This window comes from Lagopus muta, chromosome 11, assembly GCF_023343835.1.
Source record: "Lagopus muta isolate bLagMut1 chromosome 11, bLagMut1 primary, whole genome shotgun sequence".
NCBI lineage: Eukaryota > Metazoa > Chordata > Aves > Galliformes > Phasianidae > Lagopus > Lagopus muta.
Window position 1 is genome coordinate 3,531,258 of NC_064443.1, and position 16,473 is coordinate 3,547,730.

Sequence of the window (16,473 nt, forward strand, 5' to 3'; positions counted from 1 at the left end):
TGTGAGATGTGACAGAACTGACGTGCAAGCCTAGAAATCAGGTTGCCACATTCAAAAACAACATCAAGATGTTTTGGAGACTGCTGTGTGTAAAAGTATCATTGACTGGGATATTGTTCAATAGAAGAACAGTGCTTAGGCTCCCAGGATGTGAGTGCTATTAAATGTCTCATACATCAAGAACAGCTTTTCTATAAATCTGGTAGATTTTCGGATTAAACAGAAGGAATGGTGAATGAATTTGAAAATGAAGCACTTAGAGGAAAGTGTGCTTTTTGTTCATTATCTTCAGAAGAAGAAACCACCGTGTTTCGTGCCTCTTTCTCTTTCATCTTACAAAATGATTGCTTTATTCTAATATTTCAGTGGAAACTTCTAATGAGTGTCCAGTAAATATCTAATATGTTTCATAATTTAAAAGCATCCTTCTTTTAGTCTGTATGCATGTTGCTGTGGTCAACTCTGTATTTGGTCTCTCCTGCAGCGAAACCTGGTTCCCACAGATGAGATTACAGTGTACTACAGATCAGATCCAGAAGGTGATTACTTGGATACTGTCATTAAGGAACATACAGATTTCATTTTTGCAACTATAAAGGCTGCCCTGAAGCCTTACCCGGTTCCTACCTCAAAAGAAGTTCTCATCCAGGAGACCACCCAGGTAAGAAGAAAACAGCATTGACTGCACAGGCTTATTTGTCATCTGCTTTTAAATGAGCAAGTTGTTTTATTGGCAGATATTTTTGTATCAATATATGTAAGATATAGGGGGCATTGTTTCATATCCGTGAGTGTCCATGTTTCTTTCTTTGGTTTAAAAAGATAACAGGTGAGATTGGTTACTTTTATTGAATAGCTTGAAAACAAGGCTGCTGGGGCACCGAATTAAATATGTTAGGTAGCAATTTGTGTATGCTTGAAGCATTTAACATAGTTATTTCTATTTGGATTAGTTCATTGTTTAGACAGCAAAAATACTGTTGTTCTGTTTAAATGTTTCTGTCATTATACACTGACTGTGTGCTGCTGCTGGGGGTGGGTAAACAGCGTTGACACAGATGTGTTGTGGTGACCAATGTGCACTTCCAGGTACAAAAGCAGCTGCAAGGTGGAAGAGCCACATGTGCAGTGCTGCACATGAGTCAGATCAGCTGCAGGATCCCTGCAGTGGATCTCTGGAAGCTATTAAAAGGAAGGAGGATGTCTGTGTGATAGTGAATATGCATGAAGCCCAGGATAAAAATGAAATGCAGTCTGTTTTTTTTTTTTTTTTTTTTTCTTGGAAGTGTTTGATTGCATTCAGGGTTAATATTTCTGTGAAGTTATTCTGGATCAGTTTTTTTTATACCAGGTCTTAATTATGAACAACACTCCCAAGGACTCTTTCTGAGGGACAACCCAAATGAGCTGCTGTTGAGAAAATATTGGGAAGGAAAAGCAGCTGCTTGAAAAAGTTGTTAGTAATTGTTGGCAAAAGTGGGCAAACGCAAGACGAGGTTTGCTGATCCATCAGTGCCTTTAGTGTTAGAGGCACTCAGTAAAGAGTGGCATTTCCATGTTTGTGCTCCTGCCAAAGGCCTTCTCCAAATCGATTTAAAAAACAAAACCACTCTAAAATGGCCACATAGTATCACTGTTTATGAATGCCATTTGTTTCGTTACAAATGTAAATTTAGTGGTCTTCTAGAATGTTACTCATGAAAATCTATAAAAGTGCAGGAAGTATCAAACTGTATTTAGTTCAGGGAGAGGATTGTGCATAGTCTTAACAAAGCCATGATTTAAGATACAAAATACGTTTGTTCATGTAGTATTGCTATGTATTTTTAAGTCTCTTCATCCTGTATCACATTTGGAAAGGAAGATGCATATTGCATTTCTTGTAGTGTTTCAAGTTGTAATTAATGCACTGATTGCTAATGGGGAGATGTTCACAATGACTGACTTGGTATCAGGAGAGCTTCTACCCTGGCTCTTCTCTGTAGACAGTGGCAAAAAGGAAGGCTTTTTCAGCAGATATCCTGAGAGCAGCATCCTGTCTTCCTGAACTTCTCTGAGCTATCTCTGGAATTGTCATCTTCTCTCAAGTGTATCCATTTTTGGACTATATTTTGGGAGACCATCATCACAGCTCAGCAGCACTGAGTGAAAATTAGGCTATTTATTCCACTCTATTTTTTTCTTGCGTTGGATATTCATCTTTAACTTGTATTAGAGAAAAAATTATATTTGGAATACTGTCTCTGAAGGAATACATGACAAAATCTTCTGCTTTATTTAAATAAGAGTGATGTTTAGCATGGTAAGACAAAATTCTTAATGCAGCTTAAGGAAATGTTTTTCAACAAAACAAGTTGCAGATAATCCCATTTCTTTTTTCAGCTGAAGGGATCGGAGCTAGAAATTACACTTGTCAGAGGTGGTTTGTGTGAGCGTGTTGGTCCAGCCTGTTCCTACGTCAACCTCAAAGTCTGTGTTAATGGGACAGAGCAAGGTAGGAATGTGCCTGCTTCCTTTTGTCAGGGAAGACTTATGCTAAGAGTGTAGAGAAAACAAAGTGAAGAATGTTGGAGCCAAGAACTTGTTTGAAAGGTGGTGCAAGCTGCCTTCCAATAGTACATTGAAATAGCTCTTCAAAATAAGCAAATTAAAAGCAAAAAAAAAAAAGTTTCAGATATGGACCTGAAGTAAATATGTAGGTGTGCACTTGTGCTGTTTATGTTTTGCAGAAGGATTTGTATGGGAATATTCATATGGAGGCGCATGAGAATTTGAGTATGTATTCACCCACACGCAGGCTGTGTACCTGTAGCACTCCATATAGGTGATGCCTTTCTGTGGAGAAGGTACTATTTCTGAGAAAATCAGTGCCTAAGAACAGAACTGGAAAGAAAACTTGAATTAGAGAATACCATGATTGTGGTTTGGATTGTCAGAAGTACTTTTCATAAGCGAATGGAGTGATACTATTAGAAGCATTACAAGGTTGAGTTGCAAATTAAAAGGAGAGCAAACTAAGAGCACTCTGGAACTTTTTTCCCTCTACATGAATTTATAATTTGTGCATCGAAGCAAGCCTGCTTTGTTACATGTTTGGAAAGTGTGTACATGAAGCTACTTCCTAAATAAGAACAGATGTGAGTAACAAAGCTGGTGAGCATCTTGACACAGCCTGTGTCTTTGTAAGCAGTCTTGTGCTGGATTGTAATTCAGTGACAATAATTTGACTGCTTTGTTAGAGGAAGCAAATATATCTTCTATACTCTGAAATACACTTGACACATTTTTCCCGTTTGTTTTTCTTTCCCTTGCTTTCCTTTACAAATTCTTTGGAAATATGTTGTGGTGCAGGTTTTAAAGTAGCTTAGAAACTTACAGGAACTCATCAGAAAATCATGAAATCCAGATGTTTCTTCCAAAACTATCTTAATTTTATAATTTTGGTTTTAGATGGTGTGTTGCTGCTGGAAAATCCAAAAGGAGATAATACCTTGAATCTCACTGGACTTGTCGATGCGGTCTCCTGCATTTTTGGACTTAAAAATTCAAAACTCACAGTTTTTAATGGAAAAACAGGTAAGTGGAGTATGACAAGGGAAATTGAAAGTCTTTTTAGTGGCAGCTAGGAGTTATTTACTGTATAAGTTTCCTATATATATATACACAAAACTGGCAGGGAAAAGCACAAGGAAGTATTCTGTCTTATGGTACTTAGCTTAAGAGACTGTGCTTATAGTCATGTTAGAATGTTTCCAAAAGCTGCTGATAAAACAATGCTCATCTCTTCTGTTATCTTAGTTCTGTAGCAGCTCGCATCAGGACAAAATCTGATTTATTTCAGAAAGTGTTGCAGTCAGGACCAGGCTGTGCTGTATGTTGATGACAAGCTGTTATCAGCTGTTGCATGACTTCATTTATTTTTTCCAAATGCCTCAGTAAGCAGGGTGAGAATTAAACTGTATGCCAAGCGTACCTACGTACAGAGGAAAAATCATTCTTTTTTCACCTAGAAAACTTGGGGGTCTCTGCGTTTCTTATTATCAGAAAAAAACCATTGAATATTTTTGCAGCTTGAACTTGGCCTCTGTTAAGGCAGGAGAATATGAAGCATCTTCTATGAATTATTTAGAGTTACAGGTTACATCTTCATATAGTTCATTACAAAGACATGCTAGCTGAAACAGGGAAACGTGGTGCAATTAGTGACTCAGAGACCTTAACTGGTATTCCTTCTCTGAGATGAAAATGCTGTTTTGTTCTTACATTACATGCTGAACTAAATAGCTTGTTATATTATAGTTCATTCTTGAATTTCAGTTATAGAGCACTTATAGGACATTCCAAGGCCCTCTGAACCTTCCCCAAGTTTCACTTATATTTTACAGGAGAAAATAGCTTTCCTTTGACTCATTTTTCCATATAGCAATGCTATACTTTATAGCAGTGTGAAACGTGCTTGCAGAAGTGGATGCATAGTAATAGTATGATACCATCACAGACACTAAGAGATGACCTGCAGAAGGCAAGAAGAGTTGAGGTTGTGCCATGGCTTTGTGATTTTTGGTTTTTGGTATTCCACATCATAACATCATGTAGTGCACTGGGAGTTAAAGTGTTGATGCTCCAATTCTGGATACCTTTCCTTGGTGTCGTGGAAGTCATGGGGTCTGGCCCCTCCTGGCTGGGTGCTCTCTTACTGCCTTGCAGTGGTGCTGGAGGTGCTTTCCTAGCCATACCAAGCTTTTCAGGTTTGACTCAGTCTCAGGAAGTCTCCTATTGTATTTTGATTTATTAGTCTCAATTTCAATTAGATTGTATTGTGTTATTTTGCATTCCAATATCATAGTAAAATAAGTTTTCCTCTGTAGATTGTTGCCACTGTTGTTTTGGTTTTTTTTCCTCCCTTGAGCCCAGCTCCCATCTCCTTATCCCTTTTTCCTTTTCCTTCCCGTTTTGTGGGGCTGGGATGGGGGGCAAGAGCCTACTGCCCCCCTGTCACAGCATAGATTGATCTAGTAAACTCCATGACAGTTCTATGGTGGAGAATGTGGGCATTAGCTGCATTTTAGCTTTTAGAACGAATCTCTCTCTCTGCTCTCAGAGAGCTTTGTTAGGGAACTTCATCAGCACTTCAGGTTTCTGTGCTGAAAAACCTGACCTTGAAAGTCCAGACAGACTGCCAGTATTCTGGGATATCTCTAAACTTTGAGCACTGCTATCTTCTGTTAAAAATAAATAAATAAAGGTGAAAAAGTTCTTTAAGCCAGAGACTGCAAAAGCTGCCAGCGATGATCCTGTTCTATATCGTGGGTATGCTGTTAAGGGATTAAAAGCCATCATGTTCCTTGCAATGTATTGGCCAATTATCCATGTCATGGTTTCTTGTTGTGGAATTGTGTTCATATGTAACCAAATAAGGGCACTGACGGAGACACCTGCGTGGTACTTACATGCAGTGTGGTATGATTTGAATGTTGACACTTACATCCCAAAAGGGATAGCTGGTTTTACAAACAACACGATGTTCAGACCAGTTTTCAGGCTTTCTTCTCAGTTTCTCACATGTTTTTCAAATACTGAGTTAATGTTCATTTTTGTGGGTATACTTCTGTGTGTGTTATCAGTCTCCTTGAATCTATTCCTAATCCATTCGTGGTAAGTGGAAGGAGTGTCCTCCAGAACCAGAGAATGCTGAGTGGCAGGGGATATGGAGAGGTTTAGGAAAAATCTTACAGAATCACAAGGTTGGAAACGACCTGCAAGATCATCTAGTCCAAAGCTTAGAAGCATGGGGACCCGCAGTGACCCGCAGTGTCATGGGATTTCACTCTTGAACACCTGTTGTCAGGGCAGAGAGGGTATTTTCCCTGCCCACTTATTAATGACATGGAAATTCCCTTAGAAAGCTCTGATTATCAAATTTACTTTTGGCAGAGGTTTTGAACAAGTATTGATTGGTAAGAGAGAGTGCTCCCTGAGGAGGCAGGGTTGAATAGAAGCATGTGAACAGAAAATGGCTCTTATGGATGCTAGAGAACAGAACTGGAACTCCTGACATGCAGTTCAATTTGGATGCAGTCCCTGTGCTTTACCTCCCCTGCCTTTGCTCAGCTAGCATTAGCTGAGCTCTGTTGGTGGCCCTGGGTCTCTTTAGGTAGGGCTGCTGCTCTCAGCTGTTCCCCGAGAGGAATTGCAAAGAAGAGGTCGTGCACTCTGAACAAATGGTTGCTGAATTGTTCCCACATGTGTTAATAAAATTGTGACCCAGTAAAATTGTATTGCTGGCTCCTTGTTTTCTTCCCTGTTATTTCTAGGCCTGTCCACTTTACTTGCAATACTTTATCATCATGTTTTCTAATTGTAACAAAGATATACTTAGGGTTGCATAATGACATAAAATCAGGCTGTTCTTGCAGGCTAAAATATGTCATGATCCTCTTTCTCAGTAGAACATTGAAATAATGGGATAAACGTTTCCTCCCCAGCAGTGAATTGATGCATTGCACAAACACTGAGCAAGGTCCTGGGATTTGTACTGATCTTCAGAAGGGAAAAAAAAAAGTGTCATTTTACTACTTCAATTACTTAAAGTAAAGAGAGAGGGTTCAAATCAGATTGTAAAAGTAGTTTTCTGATATTTCTTTTATTTATTTTGCTCTAGGTAGCTGACAGTGTTACATGTTTCTTGCTGGGAATGCTTTGGTTTGTGCTCAGCTTTCCAGGAAGTAGCCTGTATTGAAAAAAGAACTATTTGAAATGAATCTGTTTCTTTCTTAGGCTACAAGAAACTGCAAATCATTGAGGGCTTTTAGAAAAGGGAGGGGAGCCAATGCAAAAAAAAAAAAAAAAAAAAAATAATAATAATAATAAAAGCCCCAAATACTTCTTAGATTGTGTTTTATTTTATCTTTATGATTTTCATGTGTCTTATTATTTAAATTCTATTCTTAGCGTTGTTTTCTGAGCATGAGTACAAAAAGATGTGTTTCCCTTGAATTTTTAGAAGGCCAAGAAGGCTGTTAGGAGCCCTAAGAGTGCATTAGCATTTAAATCTCAGCTACAGGGAGAACTGACTTGAAAAGTGATTTCAATATTGATGAGCCCTTCCAATATCTGCTTGTTATCAAGTGTAATGTTATATATGAAAAAAATGATGTGCCTGACTGCTTATTATTGTTATTAGAGGGTTATATGAGCAGTCTATTGATAGCACTGTACATGAGGTCTTTGTGAAAATGTCAGTGATCCTGTAATGTGAAATGCTAGGCTCATTAAATGTGCAAATGGCAGTTTCTGTAGCTTGTGCCCTGTTGACCTGCACAGATCACTGCAACTGTGTAAGGCTGAGCTGTGAGTTACTTGGGCTGTGGCTCTTCTTGCTGTGTCAAGCAGCCCACTCACTAGTGTGGTCTCCTACCTATTACCTAATAATTGCATGCATCTGGCAAGCAGTGCTGCTTTAGAATTACACTAGGAAAAGACTGCTGCTAGCTCCTTTTCCAGGTGAAAAATATATATATTTATTCACCACTATTTTTTTTAATCTTGCTCTCTGGCATGTAAAACCAAAAGCAGTGCCCCTCCTGTGCATGGGTTGATTTTTCAAAGATGAGGGATTTGGTGTTGTTTTATGTGAAATACCAGAAGTTTATTTGTAATATATTTATTGATATGTTGATTTGATACTGCAAAACTTGGGAAAATGTGTTGTTGTTTTGTTTGCTTTAAAAGCACAGTTCCTTCTTAGATACAATATGAGGGTAGAAATAGCAAATCTTCATTACTCTCTTCTCTAGGGCAGTTTCCTAAACCTTCCACACTTCATTACACTTTCTCTGGCAGCTAGCAAAGTCTTGAAAGAGCATTCCCTCTGATTGCTCCTTATCTCTTTTTCTTTTTTTTTCCCATTTTTTTTAAATTGTAAACATCCTTGTTAATTAAAAAAAAAAGTGCCACTTTAGTCCATCGCAAATTCATTTATATGACCTGATGGAAAATAAGTCTGAGATGTGCAGATAGAACTGCCACGGAAGGAAAACCTGTTAGAAGGAGAGGACATGTATCTGCACTGTATATATAGGCAAAAAAAAGAGAAGTTTATTAATTCTTCCTGGATTTGGACGTTGGAGGTCTTTGATAGCTACAACAAAGAGTGGTGTTGTTTCTGTCTCTTCAGTTTTATGGCCATTAGGAGGGTTGTTGGTCTTTTTTTTTCACCTCTGTTGTAGATAGGCATGTTTACGTACCTTATCTGTTTATCTGTATTACAGGGGCCTCGTTAGTTTTCCATCTGCATGCTTTCAGGGCACTGGTGTTGCTTCTGAAATCCTTTCAGTTACAAGTCCTCTTTTGTGTCTCATCATCCTCATTTCCTAAATATTTATGACTGGAGTCATCTACTGAATCATAACCATTGATGTTAAACACAAACATTAGTGTAAGGGGCATTATTTATCATATGGTCAACTACTACTAATCATACATGTACTGTCATCTGCAGTTTAATGTGAGATGTCCTGATGTTGAGTGGTAATGTGTGTCCAGTGCTTCTTCAGATAGTGAAGTCATGGAAGAGGCAAAGGTCATAATTTAATGAGGTAGAAGTGGTTGGTTTAAGTAAATAATTTCTTGCTTATTTTAGGTTTATTTTTATTGCAGTAAGTAGTCATGTGACATATTTATGTGCATAAGAAGTGGGATGTAGGAACTAATTTCCATAGCAGATTTTGTACTCTGCAGTATTAATAAATACCTATTTCTGTGTAAATTCTGTTTGTCAGACTGGAGAAGTTCTTTCTTGGACGAGTAATTGCGAAGAGGGAAAGGCTTCCATGCCAGAGTCAGTAGTTAGAAAGACTTACTGTCTGCTAATGAAGTGAAAGCAGGACCTCAGCTTCCCTTGTAATAGCCTGACTGGTCTCATTTTCTTTTTCAGAACTGATAAACAAAACTGACTTGCTTAGTCTCAGTGGAAAGACTCTGCATGTGACAACGGGGTCGGCACCTGCTCTCATCAGCTCTCCTGATGCTCTTCTCTGCCAGTATATCAACTTGCAGTTAATAAATGCAAAGCCACAAGGTATGATGGATAGTGATCTCTTCTCACATTCGGTTTTTGTGCTAGGTCTGTATGCCATCTCTTAGTGATGAAGATATGTATGTACGTGTTCATTTATACGTAGTGGTTTTGCTTTTAGCCTGTACTTTCTAATAAGCAGTGTCTATATTTAGCTTTTCTCCATGTTTTTCTGAAAGAGAGATGAGAGCTGGCTTCAGATAAGGATTGGCATTTAAACAAGAGCCCTTCTGCATTGCTTTCCTACCTCTGATAGTCACCTCACCTGTGTAGCTTATTTTAAAAGCTGAGTCTTAAATTGAAACAGAAATGAATGGGGAGGTGAAGGAGGAGCCAGCTCTTAACCTAGACATTGTAACAGCCTGTAAAGCATCTCTTATTGCTATTTAAATGCTAGAAGAGTTATATTATCAGCCTGATCTTGGAGCACAGATATGTGCATGGAATTGTTTCTAATCTAGGTTGCTTCCATTTTGAAATCTCTCATTGAAAAAACTGCGTACTTGAAAACCTGCTCAGTGTCAGCTCTTGTATGAGTCCTTTCTGGAATGTTTTTATGTGTGGATTCCTACAGATGCTACTGGGAACCTGCTTGGGGCAAAATGTGTTTTTTATCTGAACTTTTGGTCATCGGAATGTGATTTCTCAGTTTCTGTAGTTGTTACTGGTTTGAGTGCCTTGTTTGAAATACTTATTATTCAGTTGACTGTGGTAGGGAACTTTGCAAGGCTTTCTTTTGTTTGTCATAGTGTCAGTTATATTTACACTTCTGATTCTGTAATTCGTGAAGTTACTTATGAATATCTGTAGGTAGGCTCCTATGGTTAATTACACAGGACTACAAAGAGAGTAAAAATGTAAGAACAAGTCCTGAATTTCAGTTTACCAGGATAAATGAGGTAACATCATTCCCCATCAGTAATTATTGGACTTCTTATCTTGTTCAGAGTGTCAGAAAGGAACAGTGGGAACTCTTCTAATGGAAAACCCAGTTGGTCAGAATGGATTAACGTACCACGGTCTTCTACATGAAACAGCAAAAGTTTTTGGGCTCAGAAGCAGGAGGCTAAAATTGTTCCTGGATGAAGCAGAGACTCAGGGTAAGCACAGACTTCTACTTCGCTTGCATGAAGGGTACATGGAAATTTTATAATACCCTCATCTATTTAATAAAACCCTCCAAGCACACGTATGTTTACTTGTTCAGAGTTCTGATGCCTTCCCCTTCCAAAATGGCCAAGAGCTGGCTGTAGGAAGGGTCCTACTTTTGAAACAGAAAGGTCATTCAGCAATGGAAGTGGTAGTTACATGCTGCTGTGACTCAGTGAATCTCTTTCTAGAACTGAGCAAATCTGAAGAGTATTTTAAGAACCTTCTCAAATTTGTCCTATAACACTCATTTTACTATAGATGTTTTTTTTTTTTTAATTTTCTTTTGGAAAAAGTGGATTTCAGGAGGGAAGAATATCATAGAATTGCTTCTATTTTGGAGTAGTTCGCATAGGTCAGACTGGATTGGGCATGGCAGCTGAATTTCACTCAGAACGCCTGGGAAATAGGTTTAATCACAGTTACATACCTGAAATAACAAAGAATCTTCTGGAAGCACAGTCAGGTGATGGGGCCTAAAAATTACTGAAAAAGGCAAGACGCTTCACTTGACAGGAAGAATGGGTTGGAAACTGCGTGGTAATGCAGATGAACAAAGCCAGGTATTTCTGCAGACCTGGAAAAATGCCATTTAGTATGGAATCAGGTAAAGGATTCTGTCTCCATTTGATCATGGTGACAGGTGTACAAGGTGTTTGGGAGGGCTGTGTAACTCTTAAGGGTAACTGGCCGTGTCAGGTTACCTTCCTAGAAATTAAACACCTTGTTTAAAATAGTTTTCAAATCTTAGGAGGTAGCTGTCAGGTGATGGGGGGTAGGGCTATGGGGTCACTCTTCACATAACTTGATGAGATTTAAGATTATAATCAGTTCAAGTGAAGCGTGTTTTGTTGTTGGTTTTTGTTGTTTTATTAGTAGTAGTATCTCATGTGACCTGTAATCTGTTCAGGTAATCTTCAAATGCCATTCTTGTAAGTGGATCTCAAATACTGATAAAACTTACTAGAGATACTTTGAGCTCATGCGAAGTAAAATGTGCTGAATGAGGTAACAAGCAGAAATGAGGAGTGCTTAGAAACAGCACAAGGTGTAAAACTGGACTGTATAAATGACACTTTAGTTGCATAAACAAAAAATGTATTTATTTGTACAACCTGACAGGGAGGAATGTAGCTGGTCAGGAGTTACTGATGTTGCACTTAATTCTTGATTTTCTTTTTCTATCATTGTTAGAGGGCAAAGGAGTTCACAGCAGCATTTGATTTAGTCAAGATGTTAAAATAACCATTGTATAAAAGTTTCTAGCTTTTAAAGAGTGAAGTAACTGACAAAACAGGAAAATAAATAGCCATTAAGTATCAGTTTTAGCAAGGATTTTTCAAATACCTTTGCCAAAAAGGGAAATCAGTGGAGTCGCTGTCACAATTTGTAGTCTCAATTCTGCAGAACTACTTAAGCTTTAAATATTGCATAAACTGATCACTCATGCTGATTTGAAAGACCATTTTTTTTTTTCAAGTCTTCAAAGGCTAAAATAACTATCTGATCATTTTGAGGCTTCGTAGATAGGGAACTTGGTCCTGGAAGTTTATTTTTGTAGCTAACACATGCTTGTGCAATGAAATTATGCTTCTGTTACCTCAGATGTAATTCTCACGGTGCAGTTTTTTTCATAACTTTTTTATGGTATAAGTAATGGTCATAGTTTACCTTGAGGGTCAAGATGATGAAAGAGCTGAAGCACTTCTTCTGTGAAGAAAGGCTGAGGGAGCTGGGGGGTGTGCAGCATGAAGATGAACAGTGCAGTGGGAAGACCACTGTGGCCTTACAGTGTTTGCAGGGGTCTTACAAGCAGGAGTGACAGTGACTTTTCATACAGTCTAGTAGTGATAGGACAAAGGGGGAATGGCTTTAATCTAAAAGAGGTGAGATGTAGGTGAGATGTTAGGGGGAAATCCTTTGCTCAGAGGGTGGTGAGGCGCTGGCACTGCTGCCCAGAGCTGTGGGTGCCATCCCTGGAGGTGCCCCAGGCCATGGAGGGGTCCTGGGCAGCCCAAGCTGGGGGGCAGCCAGACCATGGCAGGGATGGGGCTGGATGATCTTTAAGGTCCCCTCCAAATTAAGCCATCCTGTGATTATCTTGGTGGTTTTTTATTTGATAAATGCTGCCTATAGAACCAACTGTATTTGATGACTCTGGAAAACATTAGTTCAGTTAATGATTGTATGTGTAGTAATTTTGTAATCCCTTATTTATATTTCGTCAATATATCGCAGTATTGTAGCTCTGAAAACAAAAAAACTGGAGTCTTGCTGGTTGGGAAAATACGATACTAAAAATAAGTTTGCTGTTAGCTGCTTGAATCATTCCAGAAAAAGGAGCTATGAATAGAAAATCTGATTTTTAAAGGCCTTTTCAAAAAGAGAAAGAAATCACTTAGGAAAATGAGCTATCCATTTTGAAAATGCTACCTTTATGAACATTGTCAGGTACGTGAAGTTGGGCATCTGCTCCTTACTGCACAAAAGCTTGCCAGCTTTTCAGAAATAAATCTGTTCCTCTCTCCAGTTCTGGAATACTGGAAAAACACTCTTCAAATTAGAAATTTGAAGGGTCTTGAAGTTGGAAGGGATCTATAAAGGTTATTGGCTCCAACAGAACGTCCAGGTGGTGAGAACTGCTTATTCCTAAGATTGAAGCAGCAAAGTTACAGGTAGCTCTGAAGACACGTGGTGTAGGGGCAGTACTTTCTAGTGTGCTAACTGCAGAGCCTTCCTTCAGAGGATTAGCGCAGAAAATAGGATGTCATTACATCATCCTGATGAATCAAGTTTCTAATTTCTAGCAGTAATTATGTTGAAAGTAGCAGCTTCATGTAATATCTCACTTCTCAGGATTTGTGGATTTGGGTTTGTTCTTGAATGCTACCATGCAAGTTGGCTATCGTGCTCTGGTTTAAACAACAAAACAGCATTGAGAGCAAGTTCACAGTTTGCTTCTTCAGACCAAAGTAACTTTTTCTACATACTGTTGTAAAAGTTTCTCGAGGAGGGGAATGTCAATGAGGGAATAAAGCCCTAATTTTTGGACTGTGTTTTACCTCTCATCTCTGTAGATGTGCTGCTTGAAGCAAAGCACTGCACTCAGAGGTCTCCTTAAAATGGTACCATCACGATCCATATGGACTTCTTAATTATTTAATTGATAGCACTTGAAGTTTGTTGCAGGCTGTATTTGCTCAGTCTATGATGCGCTTTTCAAGAAAAGATGGGGACCTTAATGTTAGAAGAAATGTTCATACTGTTATGTGGAAAGAAAACTTTGAGGAGCAGTTTCCAGCTGGACGCTATTACTGAAAATCGAACTGCTTCTGCATTATCTCCATAGATGCACTTGATAGATTTGCCTCCCCCCACCACGCACGCTGCCTTGGTCTTTGTCAGTTGGATGTGAGCCCAAGCTAGAGCAGGATGAATATCAGACAGCAGGACTGTGACACAGTGCAGTACGCTGCAAAATTGTTTCCACTGAAAACACCCAAATATTCTGTATGTTATTAATCTGTCACTTGTGCTGGAACCAGTGCCAAAATATAAAATTATCTTTTATTTGCTTATGTTGTCTGTAGTGATTCTAGTGTGCAGAGCTGCACAGTAACCCCTAAATTTCTTTTGCTTTGGTTTCAGTATTTGTGGTAACCACTTTGAAGTTTCTTAGTAAAGAGGTCTCTGATATATTTGTTACTTGGATTGTTTTGAATACTGGGAGGTACAGCTTTGGAACAAAAGCAGGCTGCTCTGTTATTGGTGTAGTTTGCTGCAGCTGGTGGGTGTTGGGGAATATTGAGCTAGCAAGCATCTCACTTCTTGGAAAAAATGCTCTCTGCATGATGACAGTTAATTTCCAGTTCTCACCAGCTTTTTAGTTGTAAGGCATCATTTATTCAGCTGCACAACATTTTATTAAGGCACCATTTCTTGGGCTGCACAACATTTTCTTACGATTTGTGTTTCCTAAAAGATCACAGCAGAAATACACAACAACTGTAAAAGAGGTTTATGGTTGAGTCCTAATCCTATTATTATTCTGAAGTATGTGAAATGACTTAAATTGACCTGGTATGGTATAAAACTCTTCAGGCATATTTGACAAGATAGCAACATGAGTTTATTGCAATCCTCACTTTACATTAGAAGTCATTAATATATGCATCTACTTGTACTCCTTCATTAACATGTTGTGATGGATTGCTAGAGGAGATGCATCTCTGATCTGTCCTACACTGGCCATTACATAATGTTTGCAAGGGACTGTAGTTTCCAGTGCGCTGTGCTGTTGACTTTTTATTATTGCATTATAAAACGGTTTTCTGGATTGATGCTGTTCTGTGTGAGGTTGAAGCTGGGAGCTGTGGGCTGATGTGCTTTCAGAAACAATTCTTTGTAGCCTGGAACAGCAGCTTGAGTTCCTGCAGCGGTGTGCCTGACACATTGGCAACTCCTTTAATGCATGGTGTTACAACGGGAGGGAACTGGAGCTGAGCAGTTTCTGTCCATGTTCCATTTCGACTGAACCAGTAGGCCTGCGAGTAAAGAAAAAATGCACTGATGGCTTTACCTGTAAGAAAGAGCACTAACTGTCTTCTGTATCTCTTTTTTTTCTTCTTTCTGGTTCAGAGATCACAAAGGACATCTCCATGAAGAACCTGAACATGAAGACTGTATATGTCAGTGTTATACCCACCACAGCTGAATGTTGAGAATTCCATTTTTATGAATAAGACCGTGTGGACTTTTTTCCACAAAAATGAAATCAAATTAGTGTGCTTTTAGATTAACATCCAAGTTGTGTATGGTACTTCTAGCATCTCAGATTGCACACAGGATGTTTTTACCAGTGCATGTCTAATATGCTGCTCTTTGGTTTCAAATACAATGTATTTTCATTGTTATCTTACAATATTGTAAAAGCTATTTGGAAACATGTCCAACACCTTAACCCTAGATATCTATGCAGTGATTTGCCTGAAAGAAATGGGACTCATACCTCAGTGATGCTGTTCTCTGCCTGCCCTTCTGCAGAGGGTATCTTTGATTTTCTAAACCATGGGTTACCTACAAGGCTCTGTGATGCATACACCCTGTGGCAATAGCTTTGAACATAAAGGGTCACCTGGATTTGTCCCCTCATGCTAGCTGGATTTTCATGAAGTGTGTGGTTGTTGATTTAAAAAACTCCCTGGATTCAACAGTTTGACCAATAAATTCGCTTCACGTGCAAACTCATTTCCCTACGTTCAGAGTACTTTACTTTCACACATTTCCTAGAGAAGATAATGTGTAGCACTCCCTATTGATCAGGTAAAACCCAATCAACCTGAAATCTGAAGATGTCCATACTGAATGCTAGTGACTGGGTTGTGGTATTATCAGGTTATGGGGAGTTTTAGTTCTTTTTTGGCTGTTTTTTGTTTCGGTTTCAGATTTAAAGCAGGTTTTACGTAAAATTTTTGTTGTTTTTTTTTTTTATAAAGGTCAGTTCAGTTTGCCAGATGTTCTTGTGTTAGCCTGTATGTCTATCAGTGAGTGACACAACAGGCAACCCCTGTATGGTTTGCAGATGTTTTCGGCTGGTTTTGGATGACTGAAGCCACATCTAAGTTTCACTGACTTTCAGCATTTCTCACCAGTGTTGAAACTTGCTTCTGTGCAGAGTACTGAACTCAGTCACTGCTGTGCCTTTATTAGCTTCCTAAGAACAAGATTACATAAACTGCAAGCAGGAGTATTGACAGAGAGTAATGCTTTTCAAGAGTAACCAAGTCTTGCTTAGCATGTTTTTCCATTGCTTTGTTTTTCAGCTTTACACTAACTATGAATGTAAACCAAGCCATTTTTTTTTTATAAGCCTATATTAGTAGAAATATTTATAAATGGATGTTCCTTGTAGCTACTGTGCTTTACTGAACCGTGTCGAAGCCTGTAAGTATTCATTTGAAGTAAATCAAGTCTCTGGCATTTCAGCTTACATGAAATTATTTTTATCAGCATAAGAAATGTCAGTGCCTGAACCTACTGCATCATTGGCCTGTTCAGCTTAGTGAATATTGGACAATGTCCTCTACTTTTCCCTTTAAGTCAGCTTGTTTGTCTTTTTGACATTGAAATCAAATGGGGCTTCGATTTATATTGGTTTCTTTTTTTATCACATAAAAATGTTCGGCTCATTTCTTCTGTGAAGGTAAGATTGCTGTTCATAAGCTAAATGACTTTGCTTTTCTGTTTAT

General features: G+C 38.6%; 1 protein-coding gene across 2 annotated transcripts in view; it reads left to right on the forward strand.

Moving 5' to 3' along the window:
• The window catches only part of IARS1 (isoleucyl-tRNA synthetase 1), a 92,495-nt gene extending 77,023 nt beyond the window's left edge, over nt 1-15,472 (forward strand). For both annotated transcript variants that reach the window (XM_048957822.1, XM_048957823.1), the window contains 6 exons: nt 485-661; nt 2,383-2,494; nt 3,451-3,576; nt 8,936-9,079; nt 10,024-10,176; nt 14,864-15,472. In XM_048957822.1, the coding sequence (XP_048813779.1) occupies nt 485-661; nt 2,383-2,494; nt 3,451-3,576; nt 8,936-9,079; nt 10,024-10,176; nt 14,864-14,946 (795 nt within the window). In that variant the 3' untranslated portion in view covers nt 14,947-15,472. The remainder of the gene's footprint in view (nt 1-484; nt 662-2,382; nt 2,495-3,450; nt 3,577-8,935; nt 9,080-10,023; nt 10,177-14,863) is intronic.
• Nucleotides 15,473-16,473: the final 1,001 nt, after the last annotated feature.